Raw genomic sequence first — 23,163 nt, 5'->3', positions numbered from 1 at the left:
AACATTTTCTGGAAAGGACTATTCAAGTTCACAACAGCAACAAGGATGCAGCTGTGGGCCAGAAGGGGTTCCTTCGGCATCCGCCGTGAGGTGTGGGCAGGAAACGAAACTGCAGTTGCAGGGTGGTGAAACTATCCCCGCTCCAAATGTGATCTTGGCACCCGTTTTATCCCAAGAACGAGACATCCACGCAGAGGTACCTGAATGGACTGAGCACGAATTCTATTTATATTCTGACGGGATGTATAGTTCTAGCTCCGAATCAGGGATCGATTTCCTGAATAGGGAGAGTCCGGATCGTACTTCAAACTTCAAATTGTGGTCCTTGAAACTTCCAAGTGTCCTTTGTTCTGGGTAAAATTATAGGCGAGGGGTTGGGCATAGTCAACCTCATGATGTGGCTTTTTTCAGAATCTCATAAACCAGCCTGGTTATATTAATTACTTGCTTTTTAAATGATTACTCTGCTTAGGAACTAGAATTGAGATGCCTGCTGGTCTCAGGTGGTTAATCTGCAGAATGATAAAGATACGTAAGCCTATCTCTGGTTCACTGTTCAAAGGGAGCACGGCCACTCCCATACATGTACTGTCAGAGCTGAACAATTGTTTGGGACATGACCCACATGTTTGCAAACCGAGTCAGGGATCAGCAGCTTTGGCCCTAAAGGCAACGATGATCCACTGTATGCCACTTTGGTTTAATGGAGAGCAGCCACAGCATCAGAGGGACATGGGGGGGGGGGGAGATGCGGATGAGTGTGTGAGGGGGGGATTAGAAGAGGGTGCAATCTGGTTGGCTCCATGCTAGTGAGTGGACTGAAGCCGCTGTCTCTGGCACTGTGCGAGTCAGGATGGCCTGGACCTGCCTCATAATGAGTAGACCAGATTCTAGGACAACTGGGCCACCTTGATCTGAACAAGCCTACCCAGTATCCCCTGGGTCCATATTTCTATCACAGTTGATTGTACTTGGTAGTTGAAAAAGTTCTTCAGTAGCCTATGGATTCAGTTGGCAAGACTATAAAATTAAGAAGTGCCAAACCACAAAGCCGAGACTGTTGTGCCTGCTGTTCTGAGTGCTGGGGAAAGCTGAGGAAAATGTCAGTTTCGCCAAGAAGACATTTTTTAAAATATTCCTGCCGTACGTTGCCATCTCTCCAGTTTGCCACACAGTGCCACTCTCTTCCTATGCATTCGCTACACGCCATTTTTAGTTTTGGCCACTATATGCAAAACCTATTACATCAGTGTACAGCTAGGGAAAAATGGCATATAAGAGGGACACAAAGCTTTTAGGTGTTGGGTTATTTACCCACCCATTGACTGATCATGGCCATGCTAATCCCCATGGCAATCGCCACCCATTTCTTGCCTTTCCCTGCCCAAAACACATCCTCCTAGAATCTTTGAACTTTATTAAGCCTTACCATCAAACGTTGTGCTTGAAGTGCCTGCCGGTGTTTTTTTCAAAGCCGTCTGAGAATTAATGACGTAATTGGAACGGTTAATGCTACTGGCATAATAAAAATATCCACCAGGTCTGCCTTCAGCCACTCGATTTATAAGCACTCTGCGTGTCCCTCACTGAAGTCTTGTTATAAAGCCAACAGTAGAAGTATTCTGGATTGGCCAGGCACTGCTATTATATGTCATATATGTTTCAGCTGCTACAATCGATGGCCAGTTAATACCACTATGGCAGTGCCTTTCCCATGCCTACTAGAAAGCCAAAATGTTTGTCATTTCCAATGCTGTGGATCTAGTGTAACAAGCGAGTGCTGTAGTGCCTCTACTAAGCAATGGCAGAGGGGAAGATTTAGAAATGCCTGCAAAATTAGTCACCAGTCCACTGTATGGACAAATGACACAGTACAATTATTAGGATGCCTCCCCGGAACATGACCTTCAAGACAATGCTATAACATTCAAAGTGCATGCAACGGGAGGATAGCTCAGAGGCAACATGCTCGCCTTGGAAGCAAGACGACCCAGAGCAACACAGGTTTGATCCCGGGTTCCGCTTAGAAACCGCTGGGTATTAAGCGTGTTATAAATAATCCATCATATATCATATCATAACAGCATAAACGCTTATCAGGCCTGTGTATGTGTTTCTGAATTCCTCTGCTGCGGTGGTTTTGATGTAGCGGAAACGGAAACTTGCCTTTGAAGCTAAATGTGCCTACGATGCTGTACAGTGTTTCCTTGCCAGTGTTCTGAGAACATGTGGTGTGTGCAGCCCGAGTGAACCCTGTAGTGAAAAGGCAGTTTCAGCAACAAGGCGTCCAGGTCCCGGGCAGGCAACGCTGTGCTCCTATGGCAGTTTGGTGCCTTCACTTGGAATGCTAGGAGGGCAACCTCGAGAGTGAACGGGCGATAGAGAATGCAAACGGATAGGCCAGCACACTGGTTCCAGAGACCGGGGTATGAGGTGACCTGCTTGACCATGAGGGAAATGGTGTCCCTTTCAAAAGCCGCCCGTGGCACTGTTCCCGCCAGAAATGCGCAATTAGCAGAGAGGATGAAATGCATTGTGTAATAACTTGGAAGCTGATGGACACCCGAGCCAGCAGGTAAGTTATTAAGTAGATTTATTGTAGTTCAAAGCCAGGAACAAAACATTGGCATGTCCTTTCCAAGTCAGCATAACTCCAACTGCCAAGCTTAGAACCCTCACACACCAACACTCCACTCACACTGACATCACTACATTCCATTCAGCAGTGATGTCATCCACTCAGCTTGTAAGACACATTACAACACTTCTCCCTCCTTTACTTTGTTGGAAACGGGGAATGATCACACCAAAACCATCACCAGACAAAGAGCCCTGCATGTACGTGTGGCCAGCACGTAATGCACCAACTAGTAACACCACTGGAATTGCAAGATGCATTATGTACAATGGCTCTCTACTTGAAAAATGGCTGACGCAGGTTTTTATTTTTTATTTTATATATACTTTTAGTCAAAACGTTTACGTTTTTGTAACGCCTAGACTCGGGGGGGGTATCACAGCGTTTGCTACAGAATTAGGCGGGTATAGTAGGTGCACACAGTGAGTAAGAACATTAGTCGTATTTATCGAAGAGGCGCATGAGCTTTTTGAAGGAAGCGTTGGAGGGTTCATTTCTGATGTGGCCCGGCAGGGTATTCCAGAGAGAGGGTGCCGTGGCGCAGAAGCTGACCCCTCCTGCTCTTATTTTTAAAACCAGGAGTGATGAGTGAGATGCTGCGCTGGTACTGGATCTTAAGTAACACACCAGGGTTTTTTGGGCAATACTGTTGATGAGGATGAGGGGGGACTATTTGTGGATGCAGTGGGCCTACGTTACAGTTTTAAAGTCATGCAAGCGTTGATGGACAACAAGTGGGCCTCAAGCCTGGTTGCTGAAATGTGGTCTGTCCGTCGTAGGTCAAGTTGTGCAAGATTTGGAGTTTGGCTAACTTGGAGGCTTTTATACCCAGGAGCGGGACATTGCAATAGTCCAGTTTGCTTATCGGTCCTCTCATCAGAGTGAGGCCCTTACTGACGGAGAGGAATTGCCTGCTCAGGGAGATGAGCCTAGATGTGGAGGAAGCTAAAGCATTGATATGTCTGCTCATGGTCCGCTCCGCTTCCAGGTGGATGCACAATGTTTTGATATGTTTCAGGACCGGCATGATGGAGCCATCGAGGCAGAAGTAGAAGGACGAGTTGAGATTTTATAGCCGGTCGGTGGAGCCCACGATGAAAAGCTCTGTTTTATCATGATTTAGACAGAGGTTGTGTGAAGCCATCACATTTTTGTGTTGTGCTATATACTATGTTAATGGTGGCTGTGTCGTGAGTGTAGTTCCCTGTGATTGGGATGAGAATGTGTGTGTCATATTGAAAGTTAATGTAAATGATGCCCAAGGTATCTAAGAGGTTGACTAATGGTTTGGTATACATATTATAGAGTGTGGGCGACAGGCAGGACCCTTGAGGAAGTAGTATATACAATGTCTGCAGTTGGCTACTGGGAAGGGGCTGAAGTCAACAGTTAAAGTATTGAAACTCCAAATTCGCCTCGACTAGAGAAGCCCTGCAACGGACAACTTCTCCTCTTTTGTTGGTGGGACCAATCAACCCCAAAGCGAACTCATCTGGACATCCTCTCGTGAAAACATAATGTACATATGCATATAAATAAACTTGTTTGCATGGTCTTGGGATTACCTTATTTAATGCTGGCGACTTATGATTTCACACTGACTGACTGAACCATTCAGTATGTCCCATCCACTGTGTGCTTGTATATGCTTGTTAGGGAGAATTCTCAGAAATGTGCTAATTCCCTTCTACCTTAGAGACCCCCAGTACTTTATTCTGGACTTCAGGACTTTTAATTTCTAACCTGGAGAGAGTGAGACCTTTTTCCCACTCTCCCCTGAATTTTTCTGTGATTTGGGCTCTGTTTCTTTTTTGACTTTGGAGTCTGACAAACTCCATCGGCATCATCTTTATATTGCGACACACAGCACCTTCAGTGCAGTGACACAGGGAAGTCTCTTAGAATTCCCAAAGGTTTAAATACCTTCTCTTGGATAAACTACTGTTTCCAAGAACAGTGAAGTGAAATTGACTTTACTTACTTTTTATAACTTTCTAGACCCAGCAAACACTACCTTACAATAGGGAGCTGGAGGGGTTACTTGGTATGCCCTTTGTCGAGTTTCTCATATAACATTTTCACGTTACCCTTTCTACAATTAATGGCTGGTAGTAGTGGTTTACTTTTTCCTACCATTGTGTGCTTTTACTGCGGGCTGCAATTGCGGCTACAGTAAGCACACATGGGTGCCATTTATTTAAAAATTGCCCCAGTCTTCTTTTTTTCACCATTTCATGTTGGAAAGGTCCTTCTTGAGATTTACTCTGCGTGCTAAACCAGGTTTGGTCCCTTTGTTCATTTTGTCTTTGGCGGGATTCACTGGTGGAACCCGCCTCAGGCTCCAGCGTGTTGGGCAGTGCAGGAAGTGGGGGAGGTGCCCGAAACTCCCTGTGCTTAATCCCCATGGTAAGTTTAAAATAGGGCAGGGAAGGGCTTTCTTTTTTGTTATAGGGGGGCTTGACTCAAAAAGGCAATTTACATAGAGGATACAAGAAGGGAGTCAACAGCTACCCCTTTTCGACCGTGTGCAGAGTAGGTAGGCCTAGAGAGCAGGTAGCTAGTTTGTACAAATACTAGCTGTTAGAGGTCACAAAAGGACTGGAAAAATGATCTGATAATTCAATTTATTCATATGTTTAGACACACATCTAAAATCTGTAGGTTCACAAATACACAATTGAACCTTAAAAATCACATAGGCCCTATTGGGCAAACAAAGAAATACAAAAAGGTTTACACTCCACAGTGAGGGTTAGTAGCATAGTTTTATAGTGCGAGTTCATATAGTACTTTTAGAATAGTAGTATGTTATTATTGTCAAAACGGGTATAAAAGGGGTAGCTGTTGACTCCCTTCGTGTGTCCTCTTAATCCCCTTGGTTACATGAATGTAACCAAAGGCGATTGGCCAGCTGGCTGTCCTTGGAGGACAGCCACCCTGCTGTGTGAGTGACGGCTAGGCTGCGAATGAATGGGAGAAACCTGCATAAAAGGCGAGGCTTTTGGCTTGGAAGGCAGAGTCGACCACTGGATGAAGGAATCGAAGAAGAATTCGGAAGGGATACTTGCTGCAACTCCTGGACCGTTGGTTTGCCCCGTGAAGCCCTGCTGTATTGCTGAAACTCCAAATTCGCCTCGACTAGAGAAGCCCTGCAATGGACAACTTCTCCTCTTTTGTTGGTGGGGCCAATCAACCCCAAAGCGAACTCATCTGGACATCCTCTCGGAGCTGGCTATGCTTCCATTGCTACTGCAGGAACCGATTGCCAGAGAGAGGAACACCAGATTGAGTGCATCGTTTTGAAGTCAGACCCGAGCTACAGGAAGATCCTCCAGACTCCCATGAAGCAGGATTGACCAATCCTGAGCCACCTCAACAGAGTGCTGGACCCCAGATGCGAGGATAGTCCATAAAGGTATCCGAGAACCGCAGTGGTGCTGTTGGCGAGAGCCGTGAGGTGCTGAGTGACGCTGATCTGAATTTTGCCCATTGCTGCCGCCACCCTTGCATTCGTAGTGCAAGAGACCCCAGACATCCTCCCTCTTGTCCCCACGACTGAGCGACTGAGGCCAAGGAACAGGATCTGCAGACCTACACAGGAACAGAAGCCAGCTGGAACCAGTTTTCTTCAAACCAAAGGTACTGTAAAACTAAGGGGTTGCATACCTCTTGTTGTGTAGCATTGCTAGCTCTCAGTTGAGACTTGTCTTGGTTGCTTTGCAGAGTTGTTTGCAGCTTTGCCCCTCACAAGCCTCCAAGCTTGTGGCCCTACAGTGATTTCATTTTCTTTTTCTTCAACAGAAGTGCTTCATTCCACCTAGACTTTGCTCAATTAACATTGGCTGTCCCGGCTCCCTGAAAGACTCTTCTTACCTCTGACTTTGTGCTTTAACTTCCCCCCAGGAAAGGGTTAATTTACTTTGCATTGGAGGGTTCAAAAAGTACTCGCCTGTTTAAGAATATTTGTTAACCATTGTTTCATTCCCTCCTCTTTTCCTTTTGACACTAAGCCTCGGTATTGTTCTAAATGTACCAGTGATATATCAATGTCCACAGTGTCCTAGGTATTTGTCACCTCAGGGTGTAGGAAGTGTCTATGTGCCATCCCAAATGGGTATCTACTGATTTATTGCAACAGAGAGTGTGTAGTTTTGAAGTATATTTTGTGTTACAAATATTGGCTGCCTTCTAAAGAAGGCTTATTCAACTGACTGTTAAATAAAAAATAAAAAAGTTTAATCAAGAAACCTTGAGTGTAAGTGTTTATTTGGATACTTGTCACTGTGAATCCCTGTGTGAAAACCCTACAGCTCACATTGACCCCTCTTGAGATAAGCCTGGCTGCTCAGCCACTCTACCAAGGTGTGTAGTACATGCTTATACCAAAGGTTGGGTAAACTATTGCCAAGAGGACAGGGCTGGTACAGTCTCCCACAGGGTACTGCATACAGTGTTGCCTAACAATGATATTTTTAGATAACCCGTTTTTTGGAAATGAGCAAGTCTCCTTTATTATCAAAGGTGACCTGCACATTTCCAGAGGGCTGATCTGTGGCTCAAATGATGTGCTGGCCAGCGACCTTTTGTGTCGGAAGTTTTCTTCTGACATTTTCTTACAGGCTCCCAGCGCATTTCTCTGTGACCGGCCTTTAACTTTGACCCCAAAAAATGCATTTCTGTCCTATTTGAGGAACAGAAATGCAAGTGAGATAACAGTGGTTAATAACTCTGCTGTCACAAAAGAAATATATGACCGGGTCAGGAAGGCCCTATCATGCAGTGGCACCCACTGTGTGCCTATTCAAAGCAGACGCATAGGGTTCCCTATTATTTCTGCACATTTTAAAGCGTATCCTGTTTGTAAATTTGGGATGCGCTTTCAAATGTGCAGAAACAGCCCCTGACTTGCGCAAAGGCGTTAAATGGGCATCTGAATAGGTGCATATAGGATGCGCCCATTCAGATGGACTTTTTCGTAGCGCCATAGTGGAGTGGGCTGGTCTTCTTTTGGCTCAAGTGATGAGATGTGCTTGCGCATTCCATTTTTTGCGTTCCATTTCTTTTGCGAACCTTGCCCCGTGTGTCTTTATTATTTATGTTTTAGACACTACCATTTTTGCTGCATTTTGCGCGATCGCAAAATCGTTTTAAGCCAGATGGTTGGATTGGAGAGACCTCTACACAGTCTATAGTTTCTAGACAGTATTAGTTCTGTTGCCTACGATATATTGTTTGTGGGTGAAAAATACCCAATACCAGAGCCTTGTGTGGGGGGTGCATGTCTGTCTGTCTGTCTGTCTGTCTCTCTGTGTGTGTCTCATTTATATAGCACCCTTTCCTCATTTGTATGGCCGCAATGCACTTTGTGGTTGGATTGCCCTCAGGGAATGAAGTATATGTATGGGAAATTCTAAGAGTTATCTTTAAGGTGTGTGTGTGCCAATTGCAGGTTAGGACGTGGGTAGGTGGGTAGGTGGGTAGGTGGGCTGGCTAGGCTCCAGTAGCCTGGAGGTCAGGGTTGTGGGTGGGTGCTGTTGGTGGTTTAGGATAGAGTGCTAGTGCCGGAGACTCTGTGTGCCCAGATATACTGAAATACTTTGTAGGTTGTCGCTGTATACTAATTGCAGAGGTGCTGAGGTATGTCGGGGGTTTCAGTGTGGACGGCTATGCGAGCTGCTAGAACGGATTTGCATAGCCATAGCTACATTCTATAGTGCATGGATGGGTGGAGTTTATCATCGATGCCGCTTTCCTAGGTCCAGCACGGTTGCCTGTTCTCGCCAGCGCAAACTACCTAGATTGTGAGCCTGAGCAGTGGGAGGGCGGCATGGGGCAGTGAAGTATGATTGTCTGGGGGTTACGAGGGGAGAGGCTGAGTTTATCACGGTGTGGTATATATTTCTGAGGCTTGTGGATCTGCTTAGAATCACATGTTTTGCATAGGTTTACATCTAGTGATAGGTGCAGAGTATGAAGCTCGAAAAAGGGACTACTAGCCCTAGTATGACGTGTGCTGTACCCATGGTCCGTCACGCGTCAAGGTCCTCTGATTTTATATTTTTTATTTTTTTCCACCATCATGGCCGGTCGCTCATATGCTTTTCGCTACTTTTGATTTTGTTAATAAAATGTCATATTTATATTCAATGTGTGTTTTGAAGGACACTTTCTCGATGCACGCTTTCGACAAGTGAAATTCAACTACTATCAACTGAAGACTTCTGACAAACTCTTCAACGTCTCGCAGCTGACTTTGGCCTACACCAGCCTTCCACCTCTCAGCAATGGCGTAACAGGGGCCCCTGCACCCCCTATGGTGCTGGGTGCCCCTTGAGCTAAAAAAGATATATTTTTGTTTTAGACACACTAGCTCCATAAATACATTATTTCTGTAACAGAAATAATTTCTTATGAAGGCAAAGTAACTACAAAAATAAACTTTTTCTTTTTCAAGTCCAAGGGCAACCCCCACCCCATGCCATGGAAGCCTCTAGGCTAGAGGCCTTCATGTCTTGGGAGACCTCCATGTCATGGGGTGGAGGAGCTCTATGACTTGAAAAAGAAAGTTTATTTTTGTAGTCACTCTGCCTTCATAAACAAATTTCTGTTACGGTTCGCTCCTTCACGCAAATCATTTCTTTATGAAGTCAGAGTGACTTCAAAGAGAAACAATTTATTTTTTAAGTAATAGGGTTCCCCTTAACCCCATGACATGTGCGTGTGTGTGTGTATGATGAAAGGGTGCACACTTTGTGTGTTGCATCTAACTTCTTTATGTATTCTAATTAGACTATTCTAGTGCAGCTTCAATGTTCCAAGCAATTAACTCTACTTTAAGTTTGAAAGCACCCACTTATTGACTGTTGTGAGAATAAGCGGCCTCCTGTCACCGCTCTACCCTTCCAATCACTTCCTGGCATGCAAGTACTAAACCCACATCAAGACCAATTGCTTGAAGAATTAGGCATTTGAATGCAGGTACTAACAGTAAAATGCTTTGTTAGCAATTGCCGGGCCTTTGTTAATGGCGAATCCATGGTGTTGTTTAACATCTGTGTCGGCTCTGTAGGTCAGCCAGGCTGAGTAAACCTAGCCCAAAAGGTCAAGGTCAAGGGGAGGTGGGGGGGGGGGCGGTCTGTTCATTACTCATAGCCCCATTCTTCCTCGTCCCAGTACTTGTGTATGAGGCGCTTTGAATCCTACACAAGTACTGGGATGAGAAAGATTGACATGGAGGTGATGCCTGGCTTAGTTACCTGTAATCTTCATTACACCTAGTCCCACTCTTCCTCATCCCAGTACTTACCTATGAGGCAAGGAGCCTCATACATAAGCACTGGGACAAAGAAAAGGGACGTCAAGGTAGTTCTGGACCGAGAAGCTGATTTTGGAGGTTGTGGTGTGGGGGGTGGTGGTATGAGTTTTGTGTGATACATCGTAATGGTCATCCATGTCCAGGCTAAGCAGGCATGATGTGTGGTATTAGTGGCTAGAGAGACATTTTGGTGCAGCCAGTCAAGTCATTTCATAGTTTGGTTTGACTTTTCTTTTACTGGGTTTCTCTGATAAAGCAGTCCTGCTAAGTGTAATTACCTGGCTAGACTGGCATTTGGGTACTGCCAGTCCAGCTGTTTCTTACTGCAGCATTGTATATTTTTCTGGGCATCTGTGATAAAATAACCTTAAATGTTATTACTTCGACTGTTATTTTGGCACAACCTATCTACATATGTCTAAATGTGGCCTGGCATGCTTTACAGTAATATGTTAGTACGTGTCTAGACTGGTCTACATTGTGCAGCCAGCTGGACACGTTTTCATTGTGGCATGGCATTTTTAATAGCAAAGCATTCTATTAAATAAAGCATTAATGTTCCTGTGCACTGTTGGTGACTTGCATGTATTGGATTTTTAGATTGGTGTTACTGTACAAAACAATTGCAAACCCTCTGGCCTTTTAGCCAATTTTTCTCAGAAAGGGCGATATACAATGCATTAAAACATGTGTATATCTTTCTCCTAGTGCAGTGTGCAGCTTACCCCTACAGCAGCACGTTCATGCGTATTGCACAAGCGTGGTAATCTAGGCCAGCCCAGACTGTGGCGCGACCCATGATTTGTTGCCGAGTTTGGGGGGGCTGCTCAGCATGGATTGCACGGGGCCCCCAAATTTTGTTACGTCACTTCCTCTCAGTAGGAAGAGTGGGTCTTGGTGGGGGGGGAAAGAGGGGGTGAATTGAGCATTGATTCTTCCAGAGATTGCCTCTGTCCTTAGTGCAATCGAAAATTTCCGTGGGAAGACGCACACAATGTGTGTAACCACTGTCTTCCCGAAACACTCGGAGATGAACTAAACGGTGGGCGGCCTATGCCATGCAGGCAGTCTGGTTCACCCACCAGTGCTTTTGAGTCTGAGAATGCCGAAGACATTCAAGAGGAGACCGCAGACTCCTGCGTGCCAGTCCCCAAAAACAAAAGGCAGGCCCAGTGTTCTGCTATGGCGACAACACCTGGCGATGAAGACCCACACAAGCGCACTCTCCATGGGGGCACAAAAACCATAAATACACCTCCCCCTGGCCATTCTTCAACAGATCAGCCAGGAAAAGGCCACACGTCAACAGAAGGCACTTTGGGTGTCTTCTGGCTCGACTTGTCCAAAGCCAGATGCATCCTTGCTTCCAGTGCATGGTGATAAAGAGGAACCCATGTTTTCTGAAACATACACCGAAAGCACAAACACCTTCCAAACACACAAAGCAAGAGGTTGGGAAACCACCACTAAATCATCCCATAGACAGCTTGCTTGCAATCATTGTTTCGCTAGCCACTCTTGCATAAAACGCATGCTAATTTGTGCGTGTGGTATAAGATGAATGCATGCAGCTATTATTCCGAGAAGATGCATGACCTTTTGTTCGGTTATCTGATGACCGGCTACATATTGTGGAACTTGAAATAGAAAGTTTTGGACCCCCTCGTTGGAGGGGACGACTAGGGCTTATTCTGTTTGAATTATTGCCCCTGCAGACTGTTATACTTGACTGGGAACGAGAGTTTATTTTTTTTATTTCTCGTTGATTGTCCAACCCAACTGAAATAGCCGGTTCATTGTTTCATGAGTGTTCGGTTGACACATTTGAGGTGCGTCCCTTGTTGTTAGCCAGTCGTCTAGCTAAGGGTCCTCTGGAATGGACTGCCTGCGCAGGTGGGCTGCAACTACTGCAAGCACCTTTGTAAATACTCTTGGCGCTGAGGCTATGCCGAAGGAACAAACTTTGAATTGATATTGAATTAACCCTACTTTGAACCTTTAGGTATTTTCAGTGTACTGGCAACATTAATATTTCAATGATGCCACTGATATTTCAAAGTATGCATCTTTCATGCCCAATGTTGGTTTTTTTTTTTAATTCAGATAACTTCCTGCAGTGTGTCATTCTGATTTTTCACAGTTTGACATACGTGTTTGCAGGACGCAGGTTTAACAAAGGGCGCATAGATAAATCCTTTTTTGCAACCAGGAAGTATATTGAATAAATACATTATTTTACCTCTAGAAATGGAACCAGCTCTATTGCTCTTTTCTGTAGAAATGTTTACATCTCTGCTTGTAGTATCAAGGCGGATGGTGGCAAGGATTTTCTAGGAATTCGATTTATTATCCTTTAGCCACTTTTGACAACACTCACTGGTATGATGTTATGCCCTCCCATGCTTGGGTGAAAAGTGTAATGCGACCACCTTCTGGGGATTCATGGGAGGGGATGTGAACGAATGTGTCATTTGTTGGACGGTGCAGAGGAGCCTCTTGTGTCTGCACTTCTGTCCCGACCTTTACCTTTAGCCCACCAAAGCCCTCTTTGGTATGAGGTTTGAAAGGTGGTTGATTGACCTTGAGTTGAGAATCACATGGAGGAGGCTGCTCCAAACCCTGACTGCGTGGACCTTGAATAACCTTGGCCCGAAAGGAATGATGGGTATTAAACACACTGCATTGGACGTAACGTTTATTGGATATTGGCCCTAATATTTTGAAGGTCTCCTGCTTCTTTTTCGCAGTTTGAAATGCGTCAACTGCTTTACCCAACAGGACAGATTCCTCTATTGGCATGTTAATTAGGGTAGCTTGTATCCTCTGTTACTATCCTGCCCACAGGTTCTGCGGCATCTTGGGTGTTTTGTTGACCCACCTGTTTCCCCTCATTAACAGGTTTAGTAATTGTGACTTAAGCGTTTCTAGAACAGAATCCATTTGGTTTTGCACTGAGTGCCAGTGTGCACTATTGTAGCTTGCAAGTAACGTGTTATTAGCTATGCATGTACAATAGGCTGCCAAAGTAGCAACTTTTTCTTTTTCCTATGGCTTGAAGTTTTTTAAACTTTGTCTGGAGGAGTTTCCGCATTAGACAAGGGGACCCCTGATCTTCCAATAGTAGTAGTAATGACTAAAGAATCTGGTTTTAAATGGCCGCTAGCATAAAGTGAGTCTGTAGGTGCAGGTTTAAAACTCTTTCCACTCCAGGGTTTACCGCCCTTGTAAGGGATGGTGTAGACAAGAAAGATTGCATACGCTTTTTTATAGATTGTAGCAATGGTACTTCTCATTTAGAATATTACCTACAAAGTCTGTGTTTTCAACAGACTCTTGTGTTTGAATTTTGAAATGATCTGCTGCTCTCCTGAGCAAATCATTAAAGAAGTTTGTCATCAATAGGAGAACTGGTTCCAGGATCGTCAGTGACATCAGGAGGCTGCAAGATACCCGCCTCAGGGTAATAGTATGTAGGAGCACAAGGGTCATTATACCATCTGCCCTGATAATCTTGAAAGGTGTGATGTTGTGCGTCCTGAGTCACATCAATGATGTGAGATGGTGAAGCATGCATTGTGTGTATTTTAGGGGACTTAGATGGTGGTTCCGCTTCTGTTGTTTATAGACGTTTATCTTACAGGGTAACGTTCCATAAAGGAGACAAAGGAGGAAACTTCATCCATTGTCTCCTCAAAACGGCCCCTGGTGCATGTTCCAGTCCTAGTGTTATTGGAAATGGAAAAACGATTTCCTCTGGGTCAACAGTATGTTGTTTCTTTTGAAGTGAAGGAAGTAGCCTTGGTGTACTCTGAGGCTTCATGTGATGTTGTAGTGCCAGTAGGTGTTGTAGTGTGTCTGGAAGTTCCTTGAGCACTTTGTGTATGTATCTGTGTGTGAACATTGCCATTCACGCCCAGAGCACACTCCACTCAAGGAACCGGGACGACAATTCACATGTTCACACAGCATTACTGCTTAGTTGCACATTCAAGTGGTGATTCAAAGGTGGGTCAGGAAGTTTTGGGACATATTTTTGCCGCTGTACCTTCTAAAAAACCACCACCTTCTCCAGGTGATACTTGCTAGTCTATGCAAAGCATGTGATTCTAAGCAAATCCACAAGCCTCCGAAGGCATATATTACATATCAGTAATTGTCTTTCTGACACTCGTATCTGCTTATATTCACATGCTTCCACCCTACCTCCCCTCTTGCAGCTGAAGGGACATGGACATCTTACACCTTTCTTTCCTGTGTTTGCGCATAACTTCATGCTCCCTAATGTCAGAAATAAAATAATCTGAGGACTTTGACGCATGAAGGACTATGGGTACAGTACACGTCGCACTATGGATATTATTACAGACACGCACTGTCGGCGTCCCTTTTTGAACTTTGAAAACCATTCATGCAACACTCTGCAAATAACACTAGATGTTGGGACGTCACAATAGGGATAGTATTACTGGCACGCCCTATTTTGAGGCCCATTTTTCGAGTTTTGAAAAACAACTGCACTGCTTCCACTAGATGTCGGCCGATGCATGTGAATCTAAGCAGATACAAGCACCAGAAATACACCTTCGATCCTGGCCAGTGAACACGACCTTCGGTCATACCCACTGTATATTTTGAAATTCTACCGGTGCACTGACCATGAGCTCCAGCCATGTTCAGTGGCTAGGGCCTTTGGTCATATGCATTGTAACTGTTCCCCCAATACGTTTTGTTTGGACCCACTAGGTGGCCACAGCCTCCTGCCGTGGCCACTATACAGGTCTTTCGGGCCTGGTTAGTGAGCACAGCCGACTGTATATTTTGAAACACTACCGGCGCAATAGAGAAAAAATCAACATTTCTTTGCAGCGCACATCAAAAACTACTGGACGGAATTGGACTAGGTATGAAATAACTTGGGCATGAAGCGTTGACTAGATTTTTGGGGTTATTCCATAGAGTAGTCATTAAAATATTTGACAGAGAAGGAGGTGCCCCCTTCTCCCAAAATTATATCTAGGTCGCCAATGGTGCTTTTCAGTAAAGTGGCTTTTCAGAAATTAAAAAGCCACCTTTTTTTTAAATTTTTTTTTTATGTATTTTTTTTTGGTGTGAGATGTTCGTAAACGTTTACTAAATATTCACAAATTTTCTCAAACGAAAAGGTGAAAATCGCCCTTTTTGGAGGAGGAGAAAGGATGAAATGGCCTCATGCTAGAAGTGGGGAGGGGAAAGAAGACACTGTGAATTTGGGTGGGGTGAGTTGGAGACCAAGTTCAGAGCTCAAACGTTTTTGCATATTCTGGGTTATGGTAGAAAACTGGATGGGGAGTAAGTCACACGTATAACTGCAGATATTTTTGAAATATTCATGGTTATTTGTAGTCCATTGCTAATATAGCTGCGGTTATGGAGAAACATGTTTTTGTTTAATAAAAAGTTTTTAAAATGAGTGATATTAAAAAAAATAGTGCCATCATCCTACAGTGAGGTGTGTGGTAACCTACTCTGGCAACATTTCAAGGGGTGCAAAATGGCCCTGTCCAGTGAGCAGGAATGCCGTGCTCACTGGCCAGGGTTGAAGGCCTTGGCTAGTGGGCCCAAAATACATGTGTATATAATGGTCATGGCGGCCTAGCAGGTCCAAAAGAAACATTTTGGGGCAACATGTTACAGTGGATATGGTAGTGATTTTAAAATATACAGTGGGCACTAGCCATGCTCACTGGCTAGTGGGCCCAGAAGACGGATATAGTTGCCATGGCCAAAGGCTATGGCCACCCAGTGGGTCCAAAAGAAACATTGGGGGAACACGTACCGTGAACTTGACCGAAGGCCATGTCTAGTGGCTTATAAAAAAAACTATGGTATAAAAAAAAACTTGAAATTCACTTAAAGCTTTTTTAGTTAAGTTGAGCAGATTTAACACATCAAAACCCTTGAAATTCAGTGTAAGTGGGAAGTCATGACGAGCTTAACTTACTGTCCCCCATAATGCCATTTTGAATCCCATTGTGAATCCCTTCTCATATAATATATATATATGCTCATAGGCTTTGCCACGGGAACAAGCTGAGTTGAGCTGGTCATGACTTCCCACATCCACTAAATTTCAAGGGTTTCGTTGCGTTAAATCTGCTCCGCTTAACTTTACCTTAACTAAGTTTTTTTTTCAGTGTATGTCAAGGGTTTTGATATAAAAGATTTTTTGTATGGGTGACTAGCCCAAACAATTAAGCTCTGAAATTGGTCCCTAGCCCCCCCCAAATGCCCCAATTTCACATGGTGCCCTCTTTCTCACTCCCGACCCTCAAGCCTGATGTCATTGCAGGCCCCGGCCACCCCTCCAAATGGCATTTTTTCACCTTTTCCTTTTTGGCTAACCACGGTTATTCCCGTAATAACTGCGGTTATCTCGTGCACCGAACAAAAGATATAGCAATCATTTTGGGAGTCGGGGGCCCCACCTTCTCTGTCAAATATTTTAAAACTACTGGAGGCAAGACCCCAGACACCTCCCGGAAATCGAGTCAAGTCTTTGTGCCCAAGTTTTTTCGTATCAAGTCCAATTCCGTCCAGCGGTTTTTGCTGTGCAGAAATGTGGTCTTTATCTCTATGGGGAAATGAATGGAATTATACCGAAAACAGCTTTTTTATTTTGTTTTACTTTCTGAATTACTTTTTCATTGGATCTTTCCCAAAATATTTAGTCTTGGGGGGGGGGGGGGGGAATCAAAAGTTGTTGGGAAAGCCGAAATATAAATTGCTGTGTATCTCAACACTCAAATTTTAGTGCGACGGTCATAAGGTTGTGGTGGGGGGGGGTAGGTTTGGGGGTGTTAAATCCCCTGATTGACAAAAGGAGAGGGTGGGGTTGGGAAGCGGCTCCCAGGGTGGTTTGGAGGTGAACCCTCTTCTCCCCCTCCTGCCCCCCACAGCACACAGTTATCATTCCATCCGTTGAAGGGCACACAAAATAGGCCTAAATAAAGCAGCCTTTTTTGGTGAGGACTTCAACAGTCAGAATGATGACATAGAACCTTCTGGACCACTTTTCCAGCCGACTAGCCAAACCCAAATATCCAGCATAGGAGTTAACACACCTCTCTTCATGGAAGCAGAGTGGCCGCAGTTTGAGTTCACCGGTAAGTGTAGAAATGTCTTTTCCAACTCTGCACAAATGCCAGAAGCAACATTCAAGTTATTGAGGCTGACTTGCGCAGACTACTGAAGACTGGCAAATACCAAGTGCGGGATAAAGGACATTAAATGTACGCATGGAGGACAAATTAAACACAGCTTTACCACGAGTGATTTAGTGTTTGCAAAGTTGCAATTTCTTCACAATGAAAGCCTTGTATGTAACACAGCTTCCCCACCTTGACAAAGGATTCCTGTTTTTTTTGGTTTGTTTTTGGACTACACATTGGGAATGAGGAGGGACCAAGCTCCATGCAGGCCATGTCAGCAGGGCTCAGGCCAACCCCCTTGCAAACCACATGGTACAGTCAGTAAATAAGTCTACCTAAACTACACAGGTGGAACAATTCGACCGGGCACCACCCAAGGGGACAGGATGCCAAACTATAAAATTTTGCATGTATATTCAGTGTGTTTTGTGTTGAAGGAGCTCATGGTGTTTGGAGGAGGTTGGATATCAAGAGATCTATTGAGAGGAGAGTTAGGAGGGAGGATTGTTGTAGGTTGAAGGGAGGCGGTTACAATGGGGGAGGTAGGACGGATGCCATCTTTAGAGGGTTTTCTATTAAGGTGGCCGGAGCAGAGAGTCATACCATCTGTAGAGTTGGTTGGAATGAAACCCAACAGTAAGGATGGAGAAAAGCTAAAAGGGGAGATAAATGTGTCACCCCTCGTAGCCAGAAAGATTAGAGATTCGAATAGCGCATGCCTGGCCCAACAGGTGGGAGGGGGCACAAGTCTGAGGGAGACTATGGCTGGGTTAGCCAGGAGTTGGGGTGCGTCTTGGATCAGGACCCTAGAACAGGAAGGTGGTCAGGTGACATGACCAAACGCCATACCCCAGGTCTCGAGGAACACAGTTGTGGAAGATTGTCGTCTGCCTCCAATGTCTGGAAGAACCTTTTAAGCTTGTGTCAAGCTCTTGACTCCATAATGCTCTCACTCGCTATGGACTACACAGAAACTGCAATGGGGTAAGACCAGGGTATGTTGCTGGACATCAGACTACGGCCAGGAGGAGCCTGAGCCAATGAATGGGTGAAATGCTTTTAGATTGAGCTTCTCTCCCGCCCCCCACAGTCCATGGGCAACAGAGGATACTTATATTCTGAACTGTTGTGAGACATTTCTTAGTCACCTGGGTGGACCTCCCACCCCTCTTACATTTGCTGGGATGTCAGGAGACTAACACACGTGAAGACATTGACCCTGATGTACATATGCTTTTTTTAGTTAGCCACTGTACCTCTGGCTATTCTCCCTCCTCACCGTTCTGCATCACAGCCATCTTTTAACAAATGAATTTGTTTTGCACCCAAACTTGGCAGTCAGCACTCTGACAACATAATTTAAGAAAAGTGCTTTCATTTGGTCAGAGGATGGGGGGAAACATTGAGCAGTGTGATGGACAAGAGATTAAAGATGGCTCAAAACCAGCTTGATGTTTCTAGTCACGTTCATTCTAGTAACCAAAGAGATTCGGTTGAATTACCAAACAGTGATGGGATTAGACACCGTACAACCTTCTGGTATCCTACCAGATCCTACACCTCTTTAGGACTGTGGTGCTTTAGTCCTTAACACTCTCTCTTCTAGTTCAAGATGCCTCCACGGGTGAGTCAAATTGTCTTATTACAGTGTCGTTGTGCCCCCTCTGCAGCAGCCTACTAGCACATTCCTGGATCAGCTCTTACATTCTCCTCCCCCCTGTGTACAAACAAGAGTGTGGCTCCAAGTAGAACCACAGCAGTGACTATTAATCTGTTGCATGACCCAAAGGCATGTGTCTCATGTCTTACGCCTGGCAGCTTCTTATAATGTACAAAAGACTAAACACTTCCTATCCAATGAGGTACCCTTCAGTGATGTCACTACACTTTGAAAATTGGAGGTGGAGCCAGCCTTTCCTTTCCTCCTTGATCTCCCACGAATCCTCGGGCTGGCCTTGAGCACGATGACTAAACAACTTGATGTGCAAACTCAAGTGCTTTGAAATGGCCACTAGGTAACTAAAATGCAGCACTAAGCAAAACCAATTAAGCAAGTGTATCAGTTTGGAAGATATTGGTACTAATTCACATTCATGACCATCCAGCGACAAAATTCCATCTTCTCACAACCGGATGAACACCGCTATTACCTTATTTGAAAAAGACAACATCCTGTATTAGACCCCCAAACTGACTTTTTTGACTTCCTGGCACAATAAAAAACAATTAAAAGTAACTGATAGACCAGGTGCGGAAACGTACTGTTTTGGATAAACAAAATGTATTTAGTGTATCTAATTAAATGCTGGTCTGTTTGCCGATTTTGTAAAATCCCTTCTCGTTTCTTTTCACAGCATGCAGTCTATAATATATGTGCACATCAATAAAATGCTTAAATAGTCCACATTTTTTTATCCGACATTGCGCATTTTATAGATGGAGTATTTTAGACACATGAAAGATGAGCAAAGCTGAACAAAAGGGTCTTAAGAGGCCATTTTGTGTTGGGAAGAGGAATCGCCCGACACTGACAGTCAACGGAGCCCATTCTGTTTCTGCAGCTCTGTATGTGGCTGTTATACAGAGAGGTTTACAAGATTAAACACAACCCCTTAGTCGTGTTTAGAGTATGCTAACGATTCCCTTAGTAGTAGAATTGGGCCACTGGAGAGTAATCCAACAAGCTAAACTGAAGACTGTATAGTTTTGTGGAAGACCATAGGGTTTATGGATAGTGCTGGTGGATAGGCAGGTATTGTCTGGCAGTTTCTCTTCCTGGGGGAACTCCCACTACCATTGATGAAATTCATAAAAACAGGCTAGGCTCGCTCATCGTGCCCCACCTCCTGGGATAAACTTGTACAGATTCACACGAATGCGAAGCTAGGGCTCAGACGGTTGCGTGATCTGTGGTGCCTCTCTTTGCGAGTTGATCCACTGTTTTAGACTCTGTGGGCTTGTCTCATCCTGTTTGGAAGTTTTCCTTTTGCGTTTGAGTGTTACCTGCAATGGTTCAGAGTTTGATGGGACTTTGTCAGGCTTCCATTGGGTACTTTACCTTGGCTAATTTTTCAGGCGCCTGGAGTAATCCAAATTCCGAGCAGGTTTCCTGTGAATCTTGTTATTCCCTATGAAGATGAGATTCTTGGTTTAGTCCTCTGACACCTTGAAAACGTTGACATCTGTGCTTGTTTAAAGATTTGACAATACTAACGACCTGGCAGGTGCTAAAGGTGTGTAAAGGAAATTATGCCATGTTGGCAGTAGCCACGTTTCTTTGCTGAGACTGAATGTAAATTGGGCAGCCTTTTATTATTATATTCCGAGATGCTAAGCTAATTTGATGTTAAATTTTCTAGTAAACTTATTCTTTTTATTTTTTATGTTTGACATACCTGTACCAAAGCCGTAGTTGTATTGATTGTGATGTTTTTAGTTAATGGATGTATTTGATGGATTTTAGTTTTCTAACACAAGTTATGTTTTAATTAAGATAGCTGATGCCTGTGCATAGGTGCATTATGGATGTCTGTCGACCTGACGGTCTTAAAAAAGACTGTTGACTTATGGTCTCTGTTTTCCAGGGGGCTTTGCAATTGTGTTCCTGGTGCGGACCAGCAATGGCATGCGGTGTGCCTTGAAGCGCATGTACGTCAACAACGAATACGACCTGCAAGTGTGCAAGAGGGAAATCCAAATTATGGTAAGGTAATGTTCCTCAATGAATAGTTGAAGTCTTATGTTGGAAAGATTTTACACTGCTCCAAACGACCACCAGTGGTTGTCTCAATGTCGAGGCATGTCTAGAATTTGGTGTACTGTGCCCGAGCCTCGGGCCTCCAGAAGAGATGAGGCTGTGTGTGGGGTAGTGGAATGGCAAAAATAGCCATTTCTTATTTATTTTTTACCAACTAAAAATCGTAGCAGTTGTAAATATTAGGTAGATGCCAAAGTATGTTGCTGCATATTGGATAAAGTCTGCCTGATTACCTTTGCAAGGTTTACCTTCAACCAACATTACATGGGCAAGGAGCGTTTTGCCGATTACCTGCCGACTAGAATGCAACATCTATCGAGCCCTAGCCTGGCTGTTGGTGTGGTCCAGCAAATCTGTGGGTCATTGGTGGACTCTGGGAGCATCTCTTCCTCTTCTTCATCCGTGTTGCAGGTTGTCTGATCGGCTAGGGGGCGATTTTGCCCCATGTCAATAATTTCACTGGGAGGGCATCTTCTTTTTGCCATCGATTACTTCGCTTTCCTGTGGGGAATCGATTGATACAACTGTAGTGCCTTCTTTGTAAACTGACTGCCTCCCCATCTCTCTCCCCCTCTCCCCCTCTCCCTCTCTCTCCCCCATGTAGAGGGATCTGGTCGGGCACAAGAATATTGTGGGTTACATTGATTCGAGCATCAACTCAGTGAGCAGTGGAGATGTCTGGGAAGTTCTAATTTTGATGGATTACTGCCGAGGTGAGTGGTTAGCTGGTGGGCACCGGTACCTACCGATGTGCCTTGTGTTTTCATCATGGATCGAAATCGGGTTGAAAATGTCTATAAATAGATGTATTATTATTTAAGATACTCCCTGCCCCCACTGATACATTTGCTTGCTGTCCCCTTTCCTCCAACCACCCTGTACCTCACAAACCAGGGTGCCTTCTTGGAGTATAACGGCCTTTCATCGGGGGATGTTTTTTCACTGGGTTTTTTTACTGCAATATTTTTTACGAAAAAAAACTCATAGAATTTTTTAGGGGGGGTTGAAATATTATAGTTGGGATGTGGGTGTTCGGGATCATATAAAAAATAAAAGTTGATGGGGGTTTGGGGAACACCCCAAAAATAAAATATTCAAAAATCGATATTTTTTCATTGAAAAATTGGCTGTAAAAAAACACAGCGAAAAAACGTCCCGTGATGAAATGACATAGAACCCTCCTTGCGTGCTTCAGCATTCCTTGAAGAATTGAGAGGTCTGTGTGCATTTCGGTGCGACAAAGCTGTCTTGGACATTCATAAAACCGCTGAATATGTAGCATAAGAAGCAACCACATATATATCGACCACAGACAAATAATGACAACCAGGAGCCAGTGTTTGCCGACCCCTGGGATGTCAAGGTGTTGGTTGGAGCCAAGGGGACCCAATACCGTTGAGGTGTGTGTGTGTGTGTGTGCGTGTGTCTGTGTGTCTACTCTGCTATCCAACAACAGTGAAGACTATGTACATGTTCCTTTTCTATCCAACAACAGTGAAAACTTTGTACATGTCCCTTTTCTGGGGCAGTTCAACCCTCTGTGAGACTGCTCTGCACTCTTTGAAGTCTGTGTCTGTCAGGGTATAGTTGTTCTCCACTCTAAAGCCTCCCATTGTGGGCACCCTCTTTGGCACTGTCGCTTTCACCCCTCCTCCACCCCATTCCCGAAGTGTCACACTGCTCATTTCTCTGATGTAAATATTTTATGTGTCTACTCCCCAGTTAGATCCTAAAGTGTGAGTACTCAACCACGCCCCCAGTGTTCTCCTTCACTGAGAGCCAGGCTGATGAATGTGTGCCCAGTGAACGCAGACCGGCGTTGGCACCCAACTCCCTTGGTCTATATGCTATTTTTTCTCTGATGGATTTCCACCCCCCCACCGCCTTATCCCCTTAATGCTCCCCTTTCATATGCAACTAAGGGGAACCACCCGGGTGCCTGCTGTCCATGACTTTGCTTGTGATCCTCTTTTGTGACTGCTCCTTCTGGTCTCTTCTCCCTCACAGGGGGCCAGGTGGTGAACCTGATGAATCAGCGGCTACAGACGGGGTTCACTGAAAGTGAGGTCCTGCAGATATTTTGTGACACGTGCGAGGCGGTGGTCCGACTACACCAGTGCAAGATTCCCATTGTTCACCGTGACCTAAAGGTAACTTGGCAGACCTCCCAGGTGTAATCTGGAGAACAATGCAGACTTGTAGTTCTATTTCATGTTTTGCACAGTTTCGACTGCTTCTGGTGCCTTTGTTGGCTAGAGTTTTAACT

General features: G+C 44.7%; 1 protein-coding gene across 10 annotated transcripts in view; it reads left to right on the top strand.

Moving 5' to 3' along the window:
- AAK1 (AP2 associated kinase 1) overlaps positions 1–23,163 on the top strand; it is a 498,991-nt gene that overhangs the window by 102,618 nt on the left and 373,210 nt on the right. For all 10 annotated transcript variants that reach the window (XM_069618901.1, XM_069618899.1, XM_069618897.1 and 7 more), the window contains exons 3-5: positions 20,725–20,843; positions 21,502–21,610; positions 22,905–23,047. In XM_069618901.1, coding sequence (XP_069475002.1) covers positions 20,725–20,843; positions 21,502–21,610; positions 22,905–23,047 — 371 coding nt within the window. The remainder of the gene's footprint in view (positions 1–20,724; positions 20,844–21,501; positions 21,611–22,904; positions 23,048–23,163) is intronic.

The sequence above is a fragment of the Ambystoma mexicanum genome, chromosome 10 (assembly GCF_040938575.1).
Source record: "Ambystoma mexicanum isolate Mex_15411 chromosome 10, UKY_AmexF1_1, whole genome shotgun sequence".
NCBI classification, from domain to species: domain Eukaryota; kingdom Metazoa; phylum Chordata; class Amphibia; order Caudata; family Ambystomatidae; genus Ambystoma; species Ambystoma mexicanum.
The sequence above is the reverse complement of the archived record's forward strand: the minus strand, read 5'-3'. Positions and strand labels throughout refer to the sequence as shown.